The sequence below is a fragment of the Grammomys surdaster genome, unplaced genomic scaffold, assembly GCF_004785775.1.
Source record: "Grammomys surdaster isolate TR1022 unplaced genomic scaffold, NIH_TR_1.0 371, whole genome shotgun sequence".
Lineage (NCBI taxonomy): Eukaryota > Metazoa > Chordata > Mammalia > Rodentia > Muridae > Grammomys > Grammomys surdaster.
In genome coordinates, this window is record NW_021604790.1 from 3,781,857 (window position 1) to 3,805,238 (window position 23,382).

At 52.4% G+C, this 23,382-nt stretch overlaps 1 protein-coding gene across 1 annotated transcript in view; it reads left to right on the forward strand.

The window, feature by feature from the left end:
• Nucleotides 1-8,281: 8,281 nt before the first annotated feature.
• Wnt3 (Wnt family member 3) overlaps nt 8,282-23,382 on the forward strand; it is a 42,857-nt gene continuing 27,756 nt past the window's right edge. Inside the window, exon 1 of the mRNA XM_028780683.1 lies at nt 8,282-8,450. Within this exon, the coding sequence (XP_028636516.1) occupies nt 8,371-8,450 (80 nt within the window). The 5' untranslated portion in view covers nt 8,282-8,370. The remainder of the gene's footprint in view (nt 8,451-23,382) is intronic.

Genomic DNA, 23,382 nt, shown 5'->3' on the forward strand with positions numbered 1-23,382 from the left:
CCCGTGTCTTGTGTTGTGTATCATTAAAACTTCCCTCCCAGCCACTTGGCTGCCAGCAACCAGGCCCTTCTGGGACCAGTTCCCTCCGGGCAGATCAGCTGGCCCCAGGGGTGCAGGATCCGAGGGGTCAAGCCCCCAGAGTGGCAGCTTTGTGTGATGGAACGAGGCTTAAACTCCAGTTGACAACCTTCAGTGCATTCATAGGGGCAGCCACCACCGTGTGCACACAAGCACGTGTGCACGCTACACCTCAGCTTTCTCGTCTCCCCTTCCTTTTGAGACCCCGGAATCTTCTGTGACTGCTTGGAGCAGCCAAGAGGACTGATGGACACTGTCCAGCCCCGTGAGTAGTACTTCCTGGAGCTAGATACAACCCTCACCTGTAACGAGTGTCTGTGGAAGGTTGAGGTAGCCACTTCCAGGAACCCACATCTAAGCTCCTGTTCAGTGCCCTGCAAGTCTGTCCTGCAAGGCAAGGACATCAAGGATAATGACCATTAGTAATGGTGGAGAAATAAAACAACCAATCGTTAGTTGTCACGACCAAAAGGACTCTTAATTAGGCCGTGCCAATCTATAGCAATGCTTATAGTTGGAGGGTAAGTACCATGCCCATGATCACTCAGTCCAACAACAGAGAACTTGGCTGGGGATCCTTTGGCTCCTCACCTGCACCGTCCCAACCCTCACATGCTGATCGAGAACAACAGGGAGAGACTAACAGGTTTTCTGGGCCCTGACTTGTCTACCTTTAGAACAGTGTCTGAAGTAGGTATCCGAACTTGACCCAGCCCTCTTCCTCCCCTTCCTCCTCCCACTCCTGAAGAAAGCCTCTCAGTGACCACAGGGGCGATTCAAAGCATCGCCTGGCTCCTCTGGACAGTGAGGGGCAGCCAAGCTTCCTGTCCTACTAGGAATATCTGGCTCACAGAGGCTTCACTACTGAGCCACATTGTCACCTACTTACTTGTAAGACTGGACTGTTGTCTCCAAATATGTCTGATACTTTGAGGCAGAGAAGGGGGGGGGCTTGTGACCATGGGATTCCAGACGCTATCATAAAGGAGAACTCAATGCCACCTTTGGCCGCAAGGAACAGCCTCAAGTGGGATTAGGAAAATACATCATCTTGAATCATAAATAAATAAATAAATAAATATTCCAAGACAGGATTCTCAGGGCAGTTAATGCCTCAGCAATGACTCAAGAGACTCAGTTTCTCCCACCCTGGTCTATAGTCTCTACTTTGGTCTCAGTCAGTTGTTCTCATAGCATTCAACCAAGATATAACAATGTCCCATAGCAAGGAAACTGGACAGCAATGTCCCAAAGCAGGAAACCGCTCACTCCCCTAAATACTTTCTAGAAATCTCAAGTCCTCCAGCTGACACCCGCCCCCCGCCCCTCATGCCTCCTTTGAGTCGATGTTGCCCAAGCCCTTGCAAATTGACTCAGACTACTCAACAATTATCCGGGTGAGGGAGAACAAACTTGGGCTCCTCCTGTGTCTAAACAAAGCCTCTGCCTTTACATATGTATACTTACACATATTGTCTTAGTCAGGGTTTCTATTGCTGCACAAACATCATGACCAAGAAGCAAGTTGGGAGGAAAGGGTTTATTCTGCTTACACTTCCACATTACTGTTTATCACCAAAGAAAGTCAGGACCAGAATTTGCACAGGGCAGGAACCAGGAGGCAGGAGCAGATGCAGAGGCCATGGAGGAGTGCCGCTTACTGGATTGCTTCCCCTGGCTTGCTCAGCTTGCCTTGTTATAGAATGCAGGACTACAAGCCCAGGGATGGCACCACCCACAATGAGCCCTCCCACCCTTGATCACTAATTGAGAAAATGCCTTGCAGCTGGATCTCATGGAGGCATTTCCTCGACGGAGACTCCTTTCTCTGTGATAATTTCAGCTTGTATCAAGTTGACACACAAAACCAGCCTGTCCATTTATTTATATAGGCTGATGGTTTGCAACTGTAAGTAACTCCGGTTCCAGGAATCCTGACCTCTGCAGGTACCGAGCATGTGGATAGAACACATACATACAGGGAAAACACTCATATGTGTAAGATAAAGTAAATCCAAAAAGAGTAGCTAATAATAAAAAGTAACACAAAGGAACCTTTGTAATCACTCAGCTCAGCTGCTGCCAGGTACCATTTCAGACTCAGCAGGCATCACCACCATAGGCAAGGGAACAGTCTTAGAGAGTATAGGAAACATGCCCAGGTTGCACAGTACAAGGCAGAGCTGGGTTCTAAGGCAACCCAGACAGGGAGACTCAGACAGTGTCTCCCTAGACAGACAACTGAAAACCCATATGGGCAGATCCTTCTGAGAGGCCAGCAATGCCAATCAAGGTCCTTGGTTTGCCAAAGGACACCCCACCCCCCAATACACCTGTGACAACTGTAAACACCTATTCCAGGAACCTTGCTGGTGAGGTGGCGAGGGTCCCAGTGACTGTCTACTGAACCATCTACTTCTGTTCAGGCTCTTAGCACCCAGAGCTCATTACTGGTCCAACCTCAGTTTCCTACAGGGGCTGCTGTTGGCCATACTGGTCTGTGAAGAGATGGTTGGGGGATAGAGATCTGGAGGGTGAAAACCAGGGCATGATGGGAAATTGTCTGTCCTACATCCATGAATAATATCAGGCTTGTTCTATCCCTTTTTTTTTTTAAACAGTGTCCCCACCAAAGTCTTCTCCCAAGAGTCTTTCCGGCTCTTAATTTTGCTATTGAGAAACGTTTGATCCTCTGAGGCATGCCTGTCCCAGCAGAAGGCAAGTCTCATATACTCAAAACCTTGTTGAGACTCAGGCGTGCTTACCTGTGGGCTTCTCACATATAATCCTCAGTGAACACCTACACAGAACACCTATGCTCAGAACACCTGGGACCTCTGTAGTGCGCATGCACACACGGGGGCGGGGGGGGGGAGGGAGAGAGAGAGAGGAGAGAGAGAGAGAGCCAGTTTGCTGATTACAACCCTGTGCACACAGACCAGGTGAAGGGGTGAAGCTCAGGCTGGCTGAGACTGAAGACTGCAGAGATCAAAGATGGCTCCCATCCACCTTGGGCTGCAACTGCAAAACAAGGGAGCCAGAGAAAAAGCCTCTTACATCCCAGCCAAGAAAGACCGCAGTAGACTTACACGGTTAGCCACAGGAGTGGCTGCATTCCCCAGGACAGGCTCAAGATGAAGCCAGGAGTGGACCTTGGCTTGTGCCCAGAGCCTTGGGCAGCTGGGACACACAGACCTGAGGTTTAGGATTCTAGGTGAAAGGCAGGAAAAGTAAATGGAAGGAAAGAGAAAGGAAAAGAGGAGAGAGACAGAGAGACAGAGAGACAGAGACAGAGAGAGAGAGAGAGAGAGAGAGAGAGAGAGAGAGAGAGAGAGAGAGGACACACTGTAGCTGGAGGTGCTTCAAGTCTCAAATGACTCCAGGTGGCCGTGACTTCCAGACAGGTTACTAAGTTCTCATCTCAAAGCCATCAGGAAGGCAGGTGTTACCTTGGGGAAAACCGGACCCAACGCTGGTGTGGACAAGTCTCCAGGGAGCACTAAGTGCCTTGAAGTGCCACAAGGAACATAAACCCAGAGCCCTCTCAGCTGAGATCTCAGTACTCTCTGTAGGCCCATCAGCCCATTCTGCTCTTGGCGCCAGAGTTCTCCTGAGTACAGTGTAATAAAGGGCAACACATAGCAGACAGGCTTAGGTGTGCCATGTGTAACTCCATGACAGTGTTAGGGGGCTTCATGGAAAAAGAAAGTTGCTGGCTCAGAAGGCCAAAGCCATAGGGTAGGGGTTGGCCACTGATGGGGGTGGGGAGACTCTCCAAAGAAATACTGAGGGGGGCGTGATATTGAACAAGTCCTACAACAGAGGGGGCTCTGGCCACTGGTACTAGGATGAGTTAGGGGGAGAGGAACACCCCTCATCACAGAGAAAAAAAGAAAGCGGTGTTTCTTTACCATCTGAGTCAGCCTCTTGTGGTATTGCAGGCTAATGATAAGGACCCCCTGAGAGACATTTAAGTCCCTTTCTCATATCACAACTGAAGGCACACTCTGGGGACAGCTACCTTCACTATGCTGTCGGCTTTCATTTCTTCTTCCAAAGGACTTGGGCTCAGTGACCCCCTTCCAAATTACCCTGGGGTCCTGGGGCTGCTGTTGAAAGATCACTGGCACAAGGGGGACACCTGACATCTCCAGGTCTGGCAGACCCAGACCAAGAAAGGACACCTGTTCTGGGTGGAAAGCACTGAGGTATCACAGGGTCCACACCCAGAGATGCTAACCTGTGCCGCATAAGCCAGTCTGCCAACTGTCTCCAGGACCTGCAAGTCCTCCCAGGTGACTCAAGTGTGTGGAGGGAGAGGGGAACCTTAAGCCCCAAAGCAGAACACATTTGATCCCCAGGTAAGCTTCGAAATTGCACAGTAGATTAAGGGAATTTACTCATAAGGATGCCTCTTTAACCGGAATCCCCAAAGATGCAGGCTGCATAGGACTAGCAGGCTAGCTGACTTCTGCCTTCCTAACAGCATCTCACCTCTGGGCCACGCAGGCCAGGCGACAAGCAGTGCAGGGAAGGGAGGCTCGGGGACAGACGTCTGCATCTCTTTGGGTGGCTTGGGCTCCCTACTTTGTGGCTTTCTGCAGGTCACAGACTTCTAACTCTTCACCTCGGAGGATGGGACCTATCTGCAATGAATGGAATCCTGACTAATTTTTGTCCCAGCCAGCCACACCATGATCCTCCTACTCCGCTGTCTGGTATCCTAGCAGCCTCCAGGAAACTGACCCGAAATCGTTCGGGAGGCTCCTAGACTTGTTGAGAGACACTTTAAAATCTCCTTTCTCCAGGTCAGAATCCTTGGAGTCTCCCATTCCCTCTGGTGTTCTTCTGAATATCTGTTTCAGGTCCCTTGACCTTCGCACTCGATACCTCTCTGCCTGCCCACAGTGGTTTTCCCTCTCTATCCCCACATTAGGCTGGGATGGTTCTGAGCCCCCACCCCCACCCTGTAGTTCCCAGGGGAACAGTCCCAGCAAAAATAAATGGGAGTCAGTGCCTGGGTGGGAGATTTCTTCCTCCCTCCTCACGACAGACTGGCAGACGCGTGAGGGCGGGCGGGGGCCTGGCGGCCAAATTCTTTGTCTTCGAGGTGCCTCGGCAGGGGTCCGGTGGAGCAGCGCAGAATACACACGGCGCTGACCGAGAGCTCCTGGAGAGAGTGCACTTCAAAAGGAACCTCCCGGCAGCTACAGAGGTGGGGGTGGGGGCCCCCCATCTCAGATCTGAAGTCCCTGTCAGTCACACACAGCACGCAGACTTCCCACGTGCCACATCTTTTACTGTAGCTCCTGGGCCCCGGATGCCTTCCCCTCCCTCAGTCAGGAGACCACCCTTCCTGTCCAGGACCGAGCCTCGTGTCCACCCTCACTAGCTGGTTTCGGAGTAAAAGATAACCCTTTCCTGCTATGTGCAGCCTATCCTGAGTTTTGGGTGCCTATCAAGAGAGAAGATGTCTCTAGAAGATACTCGTGGCAAGAGGGCTCCCTCACTGCCTAGGCAGGGTCCATTTCTGCGTTGCCACCCGCGGGCAGGAGGAAGAAAATTAAGCCTGTGTTGAAGGAAGGACACCTGGCAAGAGAGACGAAAGGACTCCGGAATCCCCTCCTCTGGGGAACTTTCAAGTGTGTGGGGGGGAAATCCCCACGCAGGCCTCTACTCTCTGCGGCGGCAACATGCCGGCCACTCCCCGCTTCTGGTCCCCTCCTCCCTTCCTTCTTGCACCTTCGCCGGTTTATTTCCTACCCGCGGAACAGCACCTGGGGCTGCCTCGGGCTCTAGGATGCGTGTAAGAGGCACCTGCATACACACAGCCCTTCAAGGAACGACCAGTTTTAGCCACACCAGGACAGCTTCCCACGCATCTCTCAGGCAACCAACATCCCACCGAAAGCCACCAAGAGCCTTTGCCCCGACCTTCTAGGGCTGGCACCTGTGGAGTCCTCAGGCTCTCAATGACCCCAAGAAGCCCTCTAGATTACCTCTTGTCTCCACACCACAGCGGTGTGTTGGAAGCCAGGGAAGGCAATGTCCCTGTTTTCAGAAACACTAGTTTTGAACTGTCCACCCCCACTCTCTGATGCAGGACTTGAGATTTAATCCTCATAGATGCTCAGTGGCTGACGGGGAGCCCCCATGGGAAGAGCAGCAATCAAGATCTCAGCTTAAGGCTACCTAGTAACCCAAAAGCCTGTGGAAGTTCCTGGACTGAAACCTCGGCCCTGGGGCTTTGCATTCCCCCATAGTGGCCAGCCCCCTCCCACTGCCCTCCCAGGTGAATCAGAAACGGGGCCTCAGAACCAGCCGTGCCCCTTGGGGGGAATCTTCTGGGAATGCCCGGCCCCTGGGGGCATTTCTAGGGGTGCTTATCACAGTACCATCTACCAACTCCTGTAGTCTTCAGCAGGTGGGGGATTGCCTGCCGTTCCTTACTTAGCCCTCCCCACGTCTCCCCTTCCCCTTTCTCCCCCACCTCTTCCTCTGTCTGGGAGCTCACCCCACCCCCGCCCCTGTTTTCCGTCTCAGTGTCTCTATCCACTTGTCTCTATCTCCCCTTCCTCCCCTCTTTCATCTCTCCCTCTACCCCCTCCAGCCGTGGATCGGGCTAGGAACTCGCAGAAGCTGTGACAAGCCCAGGCGGCTCTCTCGACCCTTGGTGCCCCCAGGGGCCAGTTCCTTGCTCGCCTTACCCCAGCAGAAGACATGTGCTGAGAACAGACCAGCAGGGGCAGTGAATCTGAGCTGTGGGCACCAGCCTCCCGGATCAAAGGCTAGGAATGTCTGCTCCCCTGTAGGACTTCCCTCAATCCCGTCCACCCCTAACAGCGGGAGAGCCCGCCATTCTTGGCTAGGCAGGTTTGGGTGGGCTCTTTATTTGCCTCTTCTACACAGTTCCGGGAGCAGGTCCCACCACGGCTTCTCTTCGGGCTTGCTTTCTTGGTCCCAAGTCAGGAGCATTTCAAGGGCTGAGTGTCTTCCGTGGCCAGGGAGAGAGGCTGAGGGCAGGTACCTAGGTGAGGGGACTGAATCCTAACAATCTAGGTATGATGGGGCTCAGACTTAACTCCCAGGCTCTGGAGAATTGGAAAGAGTGTCCCTTGGAGGCCTGAACCCTTCCCACTGTGTATGAGGTACAGAAGGTCGTAGGGTGAGTCTGGTGTCTGCACGGGACAACGCTTAAACACCAAACACCAGGTTTTAGTTTCTCATCCTAAAGAAGGGTCCCAAATAAATATAGGTCAGGGATCTAGGCATAGGGGAGAGAGGATGTTCCTGGAGATCCCTCGCCCCCAACCACTACTGGACAGAGCTATACCATGTTTCACTAGTCCCAAAGGCTTCCACCCCAAGATCCAAGAAACTGTAGGTACTGCTGAGGTCCGCACAGCACGCCCGCAGGAGGAGAAAGTGACCGAATCCTCCCGCAGGAAATGCAAACGGCGGCTGGTGTCAGTTGCAGGAAATGCAAAGGCTGCAGGAGGTCGCGATACCAATCTGACTCTTGACAAAAGACTCAAATGACACTAGCTCTGTCTCCCGGCGCCGCCGGCTGGCAAACCTTCAGAGCCTCCGCGGACTCTCCCGCGCGCCCCTCGGACACCCTGGAAGCGACCTGAGGCCGGGTGCCTGGGGCCGCCAGCTCGCGAGCCCGAAAAGGCTGGAGGCTGGGAGGGGTTGCATTTCCCAAGCCCCTGATCCCAGTCGCGCGATCTGGAAACAACCACCTTGCTTTCTAGTCTCGATCCCTTACGGGCCCAAGTGCCAAGGGATCACTGTTCCCCGACAGAAAAGGGAGCCACCCATCAATGCCCAAGTCGACCCCTTCACCACGTGAACGCCGGGTCAAAGCTCCAGCTCCCTAAACCTGGCTCGCGTGGACAGGGGAGGGGGTGTCCCAGGCCAGCAGAGAATCCAGCGTGCCGGGTCCTCCCGAGGCCTCCGTGCGCCCGGGGCGCAGGCTTTGCCCAAGTTTGCCGGGAGATGCCCTTCCCAGAGCCGGAGTTGTGGGCCGGGCGGGAGGGGCCCGTGATTGACAGGCTGAACTACAGACTCATCTCTTACCTTAGGCCGCGGGCGCTGATTGGCTGCTCGCTGACATCCTCAAACCCGGCTGCTCGGCGCTGGGCTCCGGAGGGGGGCGGCTGCGGGTGGAGGTGCGCCTCTGACAAGCCCGAAAGTCATTTCCAACCTCAAGTGGACTTTGTTCCAACTATTGGGGGCGTCGCTCCCCCTCTTCATGATCGCCGGCAAACTTCCTCCTCGGCGCTGCTTCTAATGGAGCCCCACCTGCTTGGGCTGCTACTCGGCCTCCTGCTCAGTGGCACCAGGGTCCTCGCCGGCTACCCAATTTGGTGGTAAGACTTGTCTCTTGTCTGCCTGCAGCCCCGATCTCTCGGCCGCGCCCGGGGACGGTGGGGGGCGCTGGCCGAGTCTGGGTTGCAGCAGGCCTGGGGCTCCTTTCTCCTTGCTTCCCGCTAGCCCCCCAATCCGTCCACCCCTCCTGGATCTTCTGCTGGTGTCGCCTTCCGAATCCAACTCCTGGCTTCTCGGATAATCACCATTTTCCCTGCTACCCGCCGCAGAAGCGGGAGGGCTCTCTCTACCCTTGAAGGTCTCTCGTTCTTAGTCTTCACCCTCTCCCACTCCAATTTGGGGGTCTCGAAGACCCTTGGTTTGCTTACAGTTGCATCTCTGTGCTATCCCTGGGGCCCGGCCACTCCTCTTCTCCATTTTAGGGTCTCCATGGGTAAAATTATCCTGTCCTTTTTTGCCACCGTACCTCTTCGGTGTCTCGGTCAAGAGATTTCCCCCACAATACTCGGGTTTGCCTTCATATTTCAGACCCTAAGGGCTTTGGGGATCCCAAGCAGGGGACTTGGGGGTATTTCAGCAGATTCTCCCCACTGTGTTCTAGATTAATTTTGAGCTTCTGAAGTGAATATAGAATTTGCTGCTCTAGATACCATTGCTGCTCCGGGTGTACTCGTTTCCCCCTTGTCCATCCCGGAGAAAAGAGGGGTGGGGGCTCTTTGAAAATGTACTTGTTTGGGGGGGGTAGGCGTGTTGGGTTTGTTGTTTTTTTTTGAGCAAAAAACCCAGTTCTCCATGTCAAATTCGTTGCTTTTGGAAGACGGAGAAGCTAGGAGAAAGGGCGAGGGAAAGGGGAATTCTGTCCCTGAGAAATACGGATACAAAAGGCATTTTAGTAAATAAGGCTGGGCGAGCAGGCGGAGTTCTTGGGAGCTGATGGGTGTGTGAGGGGGTTCACTGGAAGATAACCCGCCTTTTGGAAGCCCCAGCTCCAGGGACTCCCCTGTTTTCCAAGCCTCGTTGCTGCTCCCCCTCTGTAGGTCCTACAGGGGAAGACACTAAAACCAGTTTTCTAAATTACACCCCAGCTCTCTCAGTCTCCAGCCCCCTGCATTCCGGAAAACTTTAATAAAAGAACCCTCCCCTCCTGGACAGAGGCTAGCGGCCTGGGGGTGGGAGGTGAGGAGGAGGAATTTGGGACCTCTGAGTATGAAGGAGACTGGCCCCTGGGGTCAAAGTTAGACAGAAGTGTTACCAGGGTAATGTGCTGCTTACATGCCCCCCTCCCGGCCTGCTACCTGCAAGCCTGCAATATGAGGCTGAGAGCCTACAAGGTACTGGGCCACACCCCAAGTCTTTCTCCAGATTCATTGGGGTGTCTGAAGGCCAGGGGAGGGATCAGTCATGAACCCAAGAACCCAAGCCATGGCCTGGCCAAGGCTCTGTTTAGAGGGTCCAGGAGTTTGTTCCTTAGATTGATAGCTACCCCAAGGACAGACAGTATTTCTTTCCTGTGGACTTGGGCTGGTCTGGGACTCCTGTCTGGAGTAATTCAGAGCTTGTGCATGCTGGGGGCAGCTAGGGATTCCAGGGTGAGGTTCTGCCAATTGGTGAAAGGTTGCCTTGGGACTTTCTTTCCCCCAGCCAAGGCCATACTCTGTCTTCTCAGGGAGCCTGGGGGTGCATAAGAAAAGAAGCTTGGAGCCCTAAGGATGACAAGAAAGAGGAGAGAGTGGACTTAATAGTTCTGTGAACTGGTAGAGAGCACTTCCTAGGGTAGCACCGGTGGGTTAGATGGGGGTAGCAGTAGCCTCTGTGTGTAATACTGTCCAGGAATGTCTAGATAAGGTCCCCATGCAACAAGAAGCAACATTAGGAAAACCTGGAAGGCAGAGACAGGCTCTAACATAAGGCTACACTCACGGCATGTCTGGGGGTCGAGGGGGGACCAGGTGGCTGCTTTTGTCTGAGCCATGGAGAAATGTGGGTATTTTCAAGATGGGTGGTTTGTCAGTGCCTGTGGCTACCTCTGTGTGGGGTACAGTGTGTGTTCTGGGTCTATGACCCTAAGAAGTGTGTCTGTGTACCGGTATGTTTCTGTGGGTGGAAGTTGTTAGTGCCTGAGACCCGGGCAACTGTTTGTGTGAAACCTTGCAGTGTGTGCCTCGGGGATCCGTGGCCCACAGCAGGGTAATGCTGTATCTGCATACGAGTATCAGCAAGAGGCTGATTCTGTGATGTGAGTCCAGAAGTATTCATTGCTTGTGTAAAGGGGACTACCTGGCTTTTGCCTGTGATACTGGACATGGCGGTATTTGTGTTTGGACCTGTGTGTTGTCTGTGCATGTGTCTGTATATGTCCCTCCACACGCACATGTCTTCTTGACGGCGTAAGGGAGAGGCCCAACAAATGTCTTTGTGTATGATATCGGTGTTGATGGCATGACCAGCTTGTGGTTGGAAGTATGAGAGAAAGCCTTGTCAGTACCTGGCTGAGGGCTGTGTCTCGGCCTGCTTCTGATCTTGTCCCCAAATGCCAGTGACATAATTTTGTGCCAATGGTTATGTGTCTGTGGTCATGTTTGCTAACACCTGACTTGTGGGCGTGAAGGACACCTGAGAGGGGTGCTTGGTGGACATCTGTAGCCCTGAGGGGAAGGACAGGCAGGAAGTGGAGGTCTCAGAAGGTGGCTGCAGACACAATCAGCCTGGGATCCCAGCTGGGGTGAGGGCAGGGCCTTGGCACCAGTGTGCCTTGCCTGCTTGAGGACTGTGGCCACAGGCCTTCCCTCCTCTGAGGTCGGTTCCCTTTAGTCTTAGAGCTGGGGTTGAGACATGAATCACCTCCTCAGGGTTGGAAGCAGAGAGTGGGTAGGCCTCAAATTCTTGATTTACCCCCCCTTCCCCCAGGCAAGCAGATTCCAGTCTTTTTAGTGTTTGAGTCCATAACTGCAGCCCACCCAGCTCTCACATTCCCCAGGAGGGATTTACAGGGGAGATGGCTTAGCTGGAGCTTCTGTCCACGTCACTCCCAGGAAGGTCCCCTACTCCCAGTAGCCAGTCCCTGCTCTTCCTTGCCTGGGCACCAACCCTGAGAGAAAGCGATGAGGGAGGAACTCTGAGGGGCCTCTCACTCTAACAGAAAGCTCTGTGCTTCAAAGCCTCCCAGCCTGGTGGTGGCTACACTGGTGTAGGACTAGTGACAACAAGCCTGATTTCTAGAGCTCTCCTTGTTAGTACTAGTTAGCTCCTGGTAAAGAATCTGCCTTTCTTGAGGAATACGGATCTTCCTAGGGCATTGGCCTGTGACATCTGTGTTCTGTAGGAGATGCTGAAATAAAAGGGGGTTGGTCGGCTGGGTGGTGCTGGGCAGCTCACTTCACACTGTGTGGCTGAGGACCAGTGACTCCTCCCCCTCTTTTGGGTCACTTTTCTCACTTCTTACCACAAGCCACCAGCCCGCCCAACTTTGCAGTTTAGGGCGAAATGTTTTGCTGAGGACTCCAAGCCTGTCGGAGTACCTGGGTTCTCATTGCAGCACTCCAGAGCCCATCCTCCACCCAAGCATCTATCTTAAGCCCTGCCTCAGTTTCTCCATGTGTCACATCCTGCTGCCTCTCCCCTGCTCAACGCCCACCCAACAGCCTTCTCTCCGATGGGAACATGTTCAGTCAAACCCCAGTGGGGGTCAGTAGGCTGGGCCCAGGGAGGCACCTGGAGACTGCGGGGGAGGAAGGCCCCAGGCCAGGTGTTAACACTTGTAACAGGCAGGAATTACAGCTGGCTGGGGCTAGGGATGGTGAGCTGAGCTGGCTGGAGGCTGTTGATCCCACAGACAGACAGACAGACAGACAGACGGGAGATACCAGATATCGGATGGCCAAGCTTTAGCAGGGTGGTCGCCCTTCCAGAGAAGATCTTGCGTTGGGGTAATTCGTCTGGGGGAAATGATCGTAGGCTCCACTGAAAATGAGTTCACAGCCCACCCCTATTGTGGGTGGGGCCTTGACCTACAAAGGGAGCGCCATTGGTGGTAGATCTGTTGGTATCCTTCTAATGGGATCACACATTACCAAACAAACAAACAAAAACAAGAAAACTGGTCAAACATCAGCTGGTACCAGAAACTGTGTCCTTGAGAAGAACATACTGGAATATATAGGGAAGAAGGCACGGGATGTGGGGTGCGGTAGAGGTTGTGAGGGGACACAGCTGTCAGAAGAAAGTTCCCCTCCAAAATCTCCAAGTGTCTTATAAACAGCTTTGAGACCAAGAGGTAAAAGCTGGGTGTGGCTTGCTTCTCAACACAGATTCTGAGGTCTTGGGGTCTTGGATGTCTAACCTGCCTTGAGTCCTGATGTCAGAAGAGGTGACCTGGGAGTCCAGGCCTTTACAAAGCTGGCACCTCCTGCAGCTACCCCACCATAAACTCAGTTAGAGCTCTCCGGGGCCCAGGCTCACCCACATCTGGGCCTCCACTCCAACCTCCATTAAAGAGGAAAACAGAGGGCCCCAGGTAAGAGGTCCCCAAGGGACAGACTGGTCCAAGGAAGCTTTTCCCCATTCTGTTATTACAGAACTCAGTGCTTGAAGGAGAATGTAGTGGGCTGGGAGGTGAGAGAGATATCCAGCGGCCTCCTACCAGAGCCGCTGAGAAGGACCTACCCTTCCTTTACCCAGCACCTCCCTTTTTTGTTTTGTTGTGTTTTTCGAGACAGGATTTCTTCATGTAGCCTTGGCTGTCCTAGAACTTATTCTGTAGACTAGGTTGGCCATGAATTCAGAGATTCTCCTTCCTGCATCTGCCTCCTGAGTACTAGGATCAAAGGCTTGTGCCACCACCAGCTGGCCAGCACCCCTCTTGACGACTGGGCCACCTCATATTCTATTTCTATGCGTTCCCTTTGGGTATCTGGAAATGTTTCAGCCAGGAAGTGGAGACCCACGTCTGAGTTCTGAGCTTACCATCCATTGGCTGTGTGACCTAGGGTGACTCTCTGTCCTTCTCTGTGCTTCAGGTCCCTGACTGTCTCTTGACTGAGAGGTGTCTATCCATCTTCTCAGAGTCTCAGGGACATGATGGGGACTCCACAGCAGATGCTTGGGACCTGCCTGAAGCAGTGCACCCCTTTATTTCTGTCGCTTGGTGTACCTGTCCTAAACACCATCTCCTACCGAATACTGCCATGCCTTCTTAATTCACTTCCAAACCTCACGTAAGGGCTCCCTATTCCTCTGTCTCTGGGACGCTGGCGAAATGACTTCTCCCAGTCTCAGTTTCCCCATATGAAAAATAAAGTTATGGCCTCTACTCCTCAAACATCAGTGATCAGATCCACCCCCCCACACCCCCAAGTGCTGCCTGTATGCAGGAAGTACAGTTCACTGTTTGACCTCTGTCTGGCCCCGAATCCAGACTTGTCTCTTCCAATAAGCCCTCTGAGATTGGCCCCCATGGCTCTTACTTGTTCCAACTGCTTAGCATCAGTACCCACGGGCTTGCACCTGTCTTAAATTGTTTTTATCTTATGTGTATTGGTGTTTTACCTACATGTATACCTGTGCAAGGGAGTCAGATACCTGGAATTAAAGTTACAGACAGTTGTGAGCTGCCATGTGGGTGCTGGGAATTGAACCCCGGACCTCTGAAAGAGCCAGTGCTCTTAACCACTGAGCCATCTCTCCAGTCCTGTGAAGTTCAGCTTTTTTGCTGCCTAGGGAAGGAAGGATAAGGTGGACAGAGGTGGTCTGGGGTCTCCCCTAATCCTCCTGACACCCCCACAGTCTTCTAAGCTGTGAAGCCTCTGTCATTTCCAGCTGGGATATAGAGTACACAGGGGGAGGGGGAGGCTTGGGGCACTGGGTGCTGGAACAGCCCCAGCACGAGGAGGTGAAGTTGCTTCTGGAGCTGGGGGATGACTCAGAAGGTGATTTATAGACGGAAAGCAGAAAGCTTGGCTCCTGGCAGAAGCCTGTTGCTTAATTACATTCTTGGGGGGGGGGAGGTATGTGGGGCGACAGTAAGGGAGAGACTTCTACCTCGTCCCCTCCGGGCCTGGTACCTGTGATGTCCCAGCTCCAAACAGGGTTCTTCTTAGAGAATGAATCCCCTTTACTGAGTGCATGCGAGGCCACTGAGAGGAGGAAGAGGAGGGAAGGAATCCGGAGGACAGTCCTGTGGGGACTCTCTTGGGACAGGCTGATGGAGCTCACTGGAAGAGTGGGATGCTGGGAAGGATCGCTGAGCCTCCACCCTGCTTCTGCAGAATAGCTAAGCCACCTGGGTCTCTGTGTAGCAACTCTCCACTTCCCCTTAGTGTGGTTGCCTGTGAAGACCTTCAAGTTGGCTTCTTGTCCTGTGGCTTGGGTTCTGGTGGCCCATGGGGGTGAGGGACAAGGGCTGTTGCTCAGAGGCTAAACTCTCCGACTTTGAGTTAGATGACCTGTTGTGTGGAAATGCGGTTACTGCTGCAGGACTGCAGAGGTTCTCCTGGTAGCATCAGCTTTGTACTAGAGGGAGGAACCACTGACCCTGCCTTAAACTAACTTTTCCATAAGTCCCATGGCTTGCCTAGCTGCATGCTGACCAGTGTGGCCACTCCAACACAGTCAGCCCCAGATACTGAATTTCTGGGTCAGAAGCCCCGAAAAGGTATGGGACAGGCAGGGGTAAGGGTGCCAAGGCCTGCAGCACCTGGCTGTCTGTTTGAGCTTGGTTAGCACAGCTGGTAGGAGTTGGCAGGGGTCAGGATGGGGACAGCAGACAGCTCTCCAGTTCCCCCTGAGGCAGGCCTGCTCAAAATGGCCTCATTAATGCATGTGGAGTGAATTCCAGAAATGTCAGGCACACTCACACATCTAAAGGAAGGATGGGGGCCCAGAAATGTGCTTGGAGACAAGAGGCATCAGAGTGAGAGATGGTTTCCAGGTCAGACCTGAACTGTTGGGCGCGGTCTTCCTATTCCAAAGTGACGCTCTGTGCACAGGGCCAGTGGCTGAGTTTCCTGTGCCTAGTGAGAGACTATGAACTGATTCCAGGGCAGGGTAGAGACTATAAACTTACATGTGCTTCGAGGTACAGGCTGAATTGCCAACCTTCCCAGACCTCAGTTTTCTCACCCACCAAATGGGCAATAACATGCCTTCCCTACCTGTGGTACTAATGAGAGGATGTCTGGCCTACCACAGTCAGCAACCATCATTGCTAGGAAGCTGACCAAGAGCCCCACTCCCGACCCAGAAGATGTGTGGGAGTATCTGCAATGAACCCCCAATCTCTATGTCGAATCTGTGGGGAGCAGAACCCTTGCTCCGGTTCAAGACCCAGTGATGGCAGGTGTGCTCTGGTTTCAGCTCTGGAGGTCCACGAAGAGCCCACAGGCCTGATCCCCACTGAGACCTGGGGTGGTAGGTCTGGGTGGAGGTGAGGGCAAGGTAGGCAGCTGGAAGTACTCTCTCAAAGCCTGAGGTCATCAGGAAATCCACCCCCCAGGGAATGCCAAGGAAACCCCACAGCAGCTCAGCCCTATTCCTCAACTGAGCTGGAGAGACTGAAGCGAATGTTGTCTGCCCCTGTGTTGGCAAGGGGGATGGGAGCAACAGGACCCTGTGACCAGGTTTGTTGGGAGGGCCTTCCTGCCAAACCTGCCCCTGGGCGCAGAGTCCCACTTATCTGTCGGAGCCAGCTGGATCGGCAAGGAAAACCAATCTTCCAGTGCCTGCTATGAATGCAAATGGAGGCTTGTGACCATGTGAACCAGCATGCTGCCTCTCTCTAGTTTCTCCACACTTTATAACATGGCTTTCCGAGGACGTCACTCTGTCCCTCTGAAATGTCTCATGGTTCTGATCTAGACCCCACTTTGTTTTATTTTGGCCTCTACCTACCCATACAACACTCCTTTCAGCACCCCTCTCCAGCTCTTCCTGCAAACCCAACACAAATTAGAACATGAACCTCTGTGTACCTCCTCCCTCTGAGCTGGGGAAGGCAATAGGACTTTACCCCCAGGTTGGCCAGGGCTTATTTCTGCTCTGCCAAGTACAGGTCCTGGCTGGCTTGTGTCATACAGCTGACAACCCTGAATAGTGGAGGGCCTTCGGTGTCTCTAAGGCAATGGCACCCTCCTGAGTGGACTGTTGTGGTTGTGTTGGATGCTGGGATGTCTTCACCACGTCTGTACCCTGGGCTTCTTAGCCCAGATTGAAGACTTTTTCTATATATGTGTTAGAGCTTCTTCCATGTTCACTCAGTTCATGCTATGCATATAAAAGTGGCAGGACCCAGGGACAGGTGCTCTTGCATGCTGTGTGGCTGTCTGTAGAGACCCAGAAGATATTCTTCCAAGCCTAACGACCAGCAGCTGCTTCGCACAGACCACACATATCGGGAGAAGGATTGGAGCCCACGTTCTGCCTCCACTTGGGCTTGGAAGAAGCCTTCCTAGTTAGAAGGAGGAGAAGATGCTTGTTCCTATAATACTTTGTTCTCCAAAGGATCCTTTTGAGGCAAGATCTCATTACACTTTCAACTTGAGAGCCGCTACTCAGCGTGTGTGGATCCCACTCTGAAGAGTCTAGGAACTCTGACTGGGGACAGGCATCTGTCACTGGAGCCTTCCTACAACTAGTCAGGCTGTCCTCAAGTTGGGGTGGTGCAGTGTAGCTATGTGAGCTTTTTGCTGCTCTTAGACCAAGAAGGGCTAGTCTTGGTCAGTCACTGGGCCTCTATGCTCTTAATTGGTAGATAGTCAATGATCTATAAGGTCACTGCCTACTACCAGTGTACTCGTCCTCCAGGGTCCTCTTTTTTCCTTGGCATCTAATCTCCACCTTGTGTGAGCCAGAAGCACTAGTTAGAGTCTCTCTCTCTCTCTCTCTCTCTCTCTCTCTCTCTCTCTCTCTCTCTGTGTGTGTGTGTGTGTGTGTGTGTATTCATGTGTGCATTTGAGCGTGGAGCCAGAGTACAACCTAGGGTGTCATTCCCTGGGCACTCTGTTTAGCTTTTGAAATAGCGTCTCTCACTGAGCCCTTGGGTTCCCTGATTAGTCTAGGTTAGCTGGCTAGTGAGCCTTCCTGCTTCTGCCTTCCTAGCTTTGGGATTACGGGCACACCACCACACCCAACCTTTTCCCATGGGTTCTGAGGAATGATCTCAGCACTTTGGATAAACCATCTTCCCTCTCCGGCCTCAGAATTCATGCCCATATCCTAGCCCTTAGCTTGTGTTTCTGGGCTGTTGAGTTTTTACTTTCACAGCTAAACTTTCAGCATTATTTCCTGCTGAGAACCAGAATGCTCACTCCTTTCTTATAAAGCATATTTCCTTTATGTGCCGGCCATTAGGAATCCCAGAGCTAGGCTTAATACTCGATGTTTGCACCTGTGCTGACCTCGGGTGGCATATTCGTCTTCTCCTTTGCCTGGTCCAGGGTTTTCATCTCCATTCTGCTATTTATCCAGAAACATTTTGTATTCTAAAACTCCTTGCAGGCAGACCCCATGCCTGGTGCCTCTAGAGTTCTTTGCTTGGTCTCTGTGTAGTGGCTACTGATGGTCCATAAATATGTTTTGGCCTTCAGACAGGATGTTGGCTGCCAGCTGTGCTGAGTTCTTTCTGAAAAGAGGCGAGGCAGATGAAAATGAGAAAGCAAAATTCATTTTGTCAGCATGGTGGCAGTATGCCTGTGATCCCTGCACTCCAGAGACTGAGGCAGGGGGATTGCAAGTTTGAAACCAGCTTGGGCTATACAATGAGATTCTGTCTCCACAAAAGAAAGAGGAACATGGATAGGTGGAGGAGAAAAAAATGGCTGTTTCCGAGAAATGGCTCTGAGCTGATAGTTTTGAGTTGGGGGGAAGTGCAGTCCGTGCCTCCCTTGAGTCTGCAGAAACCTTGTCTCTAGGGATGCTGTTTGCAGGAATGCCACCATGACGTGGTTCAGTATAAGCTTGAAGGTGTCGTCGCACCTCTTGGGAATCTGTTTCTTTTTCTTTCAAGGCAAAGTCTCAAACATTGTAGCCAAGGGTGACCTTGAACTTCTGGTCCTCCTGCTTTACTGCCCCAGTGCTGGGCTTAGCGTGCACCACTGTGCCTGGTTTTATCTGTTGTTGGGGATTGAACCCAGGGCTTTATGCATGCTAGGCAAGTACTCTACCAACTGAGCTATGCCCCTTGTTGGGGACTCTGTTTCTGTGATGGCTGTGCATTCTCTTTGTTTGGCCCCCCTCACACCTGTTTGTCCGGTTTCACCTTGGGAGATAACTAACTGGTGTTCTTGATACCACTTCCTAGGTGACACACCAGTAACAAGTACCCCTTCCCATCTCTCCAGAAGCTGTTATGGAACTACCACCCTGTGGAAGGACAGAGTGGCATGGGGATGTTCAGGACAGCATTCAGATGAGAGAGAGCACAGAGGAGATAAACTCAGGACCACACAGGATGGCCTCTCTCAGCTCAGGCTTCTCCATTGGCAAAGCTGCGGGTGAGACTCCAGGTAGGCCTGGAGTGAGCCACATCACTGCTGCTGTAGGAGCCTCACAAGAAGGAGAGGAGAGCACAGTGCATTGTGTGCCTTTGACCACAACACTTGGGAGGCCAAGACAGGTAGATTTCTATACGTTCAAGACCAGCCTGGCCTATGTGTTAACTTTCAGGGAAGCCAGGGTGACAAGAGACCCTGTCTCAACAAAGAAACAAAAATAGAAGCAGAGAAGAGCTTCAGGGTAGGGGTAAGGAAGCCAGCCCGCTGACCACCTGGCAAGGCTTCAGTTTATTCTCAGCTCCTGCCCTTAGTTGGCCCTAGAGACCACCGCACCCAGTCCTTTGACTTCAGCAAAGAGGGCATTCAAATCTACCCTGGATGGACTTCTATCTCAGAAGCTTCTACAGAGCGAGAGATTCCAGAACTTTCCAAGGATGGCTCTGACTCTGGCATGCCCTTGAAGCTAGAGCAGCACCCTGTCTCCAGAAAGGGAGCAGCCAGGGAACAGAATTTAATAATTGCCAGCAATCGATCTGTCCTTTCTGATGTTCCCGCTTTCGCCTCGTGTGCACAGAGGGAACGTCCATACATTACCTCCAACAGCCTCAGCTCTTGTTCTCTCCATTCCCCAGGTGACAAACTGAGCTCCTGAGAGAACCGAGTCAGTGCCCAAGGCTCCTCAGGCAGTAGACTGCAGCTCCAGTTAGATGCTGACTGCAGGAAGCCAGGCCCTCCAGGGTTCACTGCCTCTCAGTGATAGCCAGGAAGCTCCCTCAAGGTCTATCTGCAGACTTAATCCAAGCCCAGACGATTTCATTTGGTCTTCAGGATGTGAGCATCACTGAAAGGTCTTACCCTTCTCTTGAGGACAGGGATGTGTTGTTCCTGGAGTCCAGGATAGTCCTTTGGAGGTAACCCGAAACTACCTTTAGCCTAAGGTTTTGCCCAGGCCTTTGTGGCAGAGAGCTCTGCACCACTGTCTGACAATTATGCCCCTCTCTCTGGGGCCAGGAATCTGGAAACCCAGTGCTTACACCCACAGGGCCCACACCCACCCTGGTGATGATCCAGGTATCCCAGTGTCCGGGGAATCCTTCCCAGATGACTGTAAGCCTCCTGAGCTCTGTGGGTTCCTGCCTGAAGTCTGTCCTATTGGAGCAGACCACAGTACTGATGGTCCAAAAAGATGCCAGGGCAGGGTATTTGCAGGGGCTGTGGATACCTGGAGGGTTAGCTAGATGTCTAGCAACTCCTTGAAGAGACTAGTATTAGACAAGTATTATTCTTTACAATTTAAATTTTGTATTGGTATCACACAGACAGACACAGGCACCCTCCCCACCCCTGACACACACACACACACACACACACACACACACACACACACACACACACGCTTTTTCTGGAAGCACATGGTTAAGACTAAATCAAGAAAGCACGTGGCTCCTGTGAGTCCAGGTCAGGGATCTCAGTAGAGTGTGGAATATTGACATTTGTTAACTTCAGGTGAGGCGTTTAAGTCTTTGGTACTTGAAGACTGCTCGGCCTTTGTTTAATAATCTCATTCCATACGCTCTGGCCAGGATAGAGGAGTTTGGATGGGAAAATGGGTCTATCTAGGTAATCCCAGCACAGAATCTGGAGGAAGGCTTGGTCGTCTTGTCCCCTGCCCCCAGGCCCCTCCAGCCTTGCAGCATGGATTCACTCTAGCAGGTGAAGAATCCCTTGTTCGGCAGCAGTCCTGGGGACTGTCCCAGCTGTGCTCCTCTTACCTTCGGGGCCTCATCTTGCCACTCTCAGATGACCTTCCCTGTGCTTAGCCAGTCTCGCCGTTTTAGATGATGTGATCAGAAGGGCAGTGACATCATTAGGTAATACACCTGACTGTAGTGTTCTCTAACCCGAGAACCTGACCTTGACCCTGCACCCTCCAGCCCCTGCCTGGCTCTCCCCGGCTCCTCTCCTCTCTCCTTCACTTGCTTGCCTTCAGCCTCCTTTCACTCGAGAGGATTAGAGCATGGCTCTAGGGGACAGTCCTGAGCTTCTGTCTATGTAGCTGGGTGACCTTATTTTCTCTGAGCCTCAACTTTTCCCTCTGTAAAGTGGGGATTGCGAGGATTAAAGGATATAACATTATATGAGACAGACAAGGTCTGGCGTCTACACAGTGAGTAATCCTCCCATTTGCCATCATTAATCTCGCTGTATAGTTTGTTGTTCCTGCCATGCATCGCCGCTCTGAGCTTCTGCGCTTGCTCCTGCCTTCTCCTGGGGAGGTGATGAGGACTTCTGTCCACTCTGCAAAGTGAGGTTGGTACCAGTGCCTTACTCATGCCTCTCACCCGCGCCTGCTCCGCCTGAGCCTCTCCTGGCGTCTCAGTGGGACTCCTTCATTTCCACCCACCCTGCCAAGCGGCACAGAACACAAGGCAGCATCTGGGGACAGGTCTTAGGCTGAAGGCCTGTGCTGAGTGTGCCCTGCTTGGAGGCCCAGTCTTTCTGCCCCAGGTGTCTTCCTACTCCCAATGTCCTCCTCCTCCCCAGGAAGATTGAACGGCACTGGTTATCTGTTTCTTGGCTTCCCAGTCACATCTTATTGGCATCTATCTTATCCTTCCAAAGAGGGGACCAGCTCTTAAGGGCATAAATTCTGCTGTGTGTCTTTGTGACCCAAGTGAGCCTCATAGCAACTCTGGGGTGTAGAGCACAGCTAGGGGAGCACTGTCATTCTAGTGATTGTTGGGCCAGTGACTCAGGACCCCTCCTCAGAAGCTCTGATGTGGCTTTAGCTGCTTCCCATGAACTAGACAGCATCTCCCTCTCACCCATGATCTTGGTAGGGCCCAGCCTTGAGCTTCTAGCCCATACCTTTCATGGACACACAGCTCTCATTGCATTTGGAGAAGAGCTGTCCATGGAAAATGGCACATCTCAGATCTGTTGGTTGGTGGCTCCCAGACTTTCTGAGCCTCCATTTCTTCTATGTAAAATGGAGGCAAGGGCACTATATTGTTGGGAAAGTCGTGAGGTCCTGCTACATAGGGCCGAGCTGACAGTGACTGATCATGAGTGGTGTGCAGGTCATTCTAGGACAGTGAGGGTTGTCCAAGTACTCAGTACCAGGAAAGAATGCAGCTCATCCTGCCTTAGAGAAAGGGCCATGCTTGGGGAAAGCCATATGCCTTGTGGTGGGAGTGGCTCAGGGAAGGGTGCAAGTGATTCAGTGAGGACCCTGGCCTGACCCTGTATCCTGATGTCCTACTCAGCCCCCAGCTCCTGGGAAGAGGTAGGTAAGTCAGATGTGGTGGCTTCAGGGAGTTTTACTGGAGCTCCTGGGCTGGCCTGTGCAGGTTTAATATGGCTGAGGCATCGGTCATTTCAGCCCTGAGAAGGGTGGTGAATAAGCCTGGCTGGGAGGCTGGGTCGCTGTGCACATCTGTCTTTTAGGGAAGAGGTCCCTGCCACACTGCTTGGAGTGTCACAGACAAGACGAGGTGACGTGTGTGTATGTGTGTGTGTGTGTGTGTGACTGATATGCATCTTACACAGACACCAGCTGTTTTGCTGAGAGCTGGTGAGCAAATGTGCTTTTTATTATATAGTACTTTATGCACACAAAGCAAACGCATCATCTATGGGATGTCATAACAAGACGAAACCTTGAGCTTTCCCACACCCGGAAGAACCAGAACATCCGCATCTCTCCATAGGCTTCTCCCTCCCCACTCCGTCACCATCTCCTTCCACACGTGACCACATCCTGATTTTTGCCTTTTTTTTTTTTTAAGAGGGAGGGAGGAATGGTGCCTCTCACCCAATCTGGAACTCACTAGACTGTTCAGGAAGTCCCCAGAGAGTCTCCTGTTGAAACCTCCCCAGTGCTGGAGTGTCACCGCCACACTTGTTTGCATGGCTGCTGGAGATGGAACTTGGGTCTTAGCTCTCAAAGCTTACTGATGGAGCCATCTCCTCAGCCCCTGCACACCTATTCTATGACTGAGATTAAAAAGCCAGGTGGAGCCGGGCGGTGGTGGCGCACGCCTTTAATCCCAGCACTTGGGAGGTAGAGGCAGGCAGATTTCTGAGTTCGAGGCCAGCCTGGTCTACAGAGTGAGTTCCAGAACAGCCAGAACTACACAGAGAAACCCTGTCTCAAAAAACCAAAAAAAAAAAAAACCAAAAAAAAAGCCAGGTGGATGTATGGGCCCCACACCTTTAATCCCAGCACTGCAGAGGCAGAGGCAGGCAGACTTCTAAGCTGGAGATCTAGGACAGCCAGGGCTACACAGAGAAACCCTGTCTCAAAACAAAAACAAAACAACAACAACAAAAAAAAAACAACCAGCAACAAAGCAACAATAACAAAAGATACAACGTAACCTGAGATAACAATGCCCGAAATACTTTACATCTTTCACTTTACTTGTTTTTAAAATTGAGAGAGAGAGAGAGAGAGAGAGAGAGAGAGAGAGAGAGAGAGAGAGAGAGA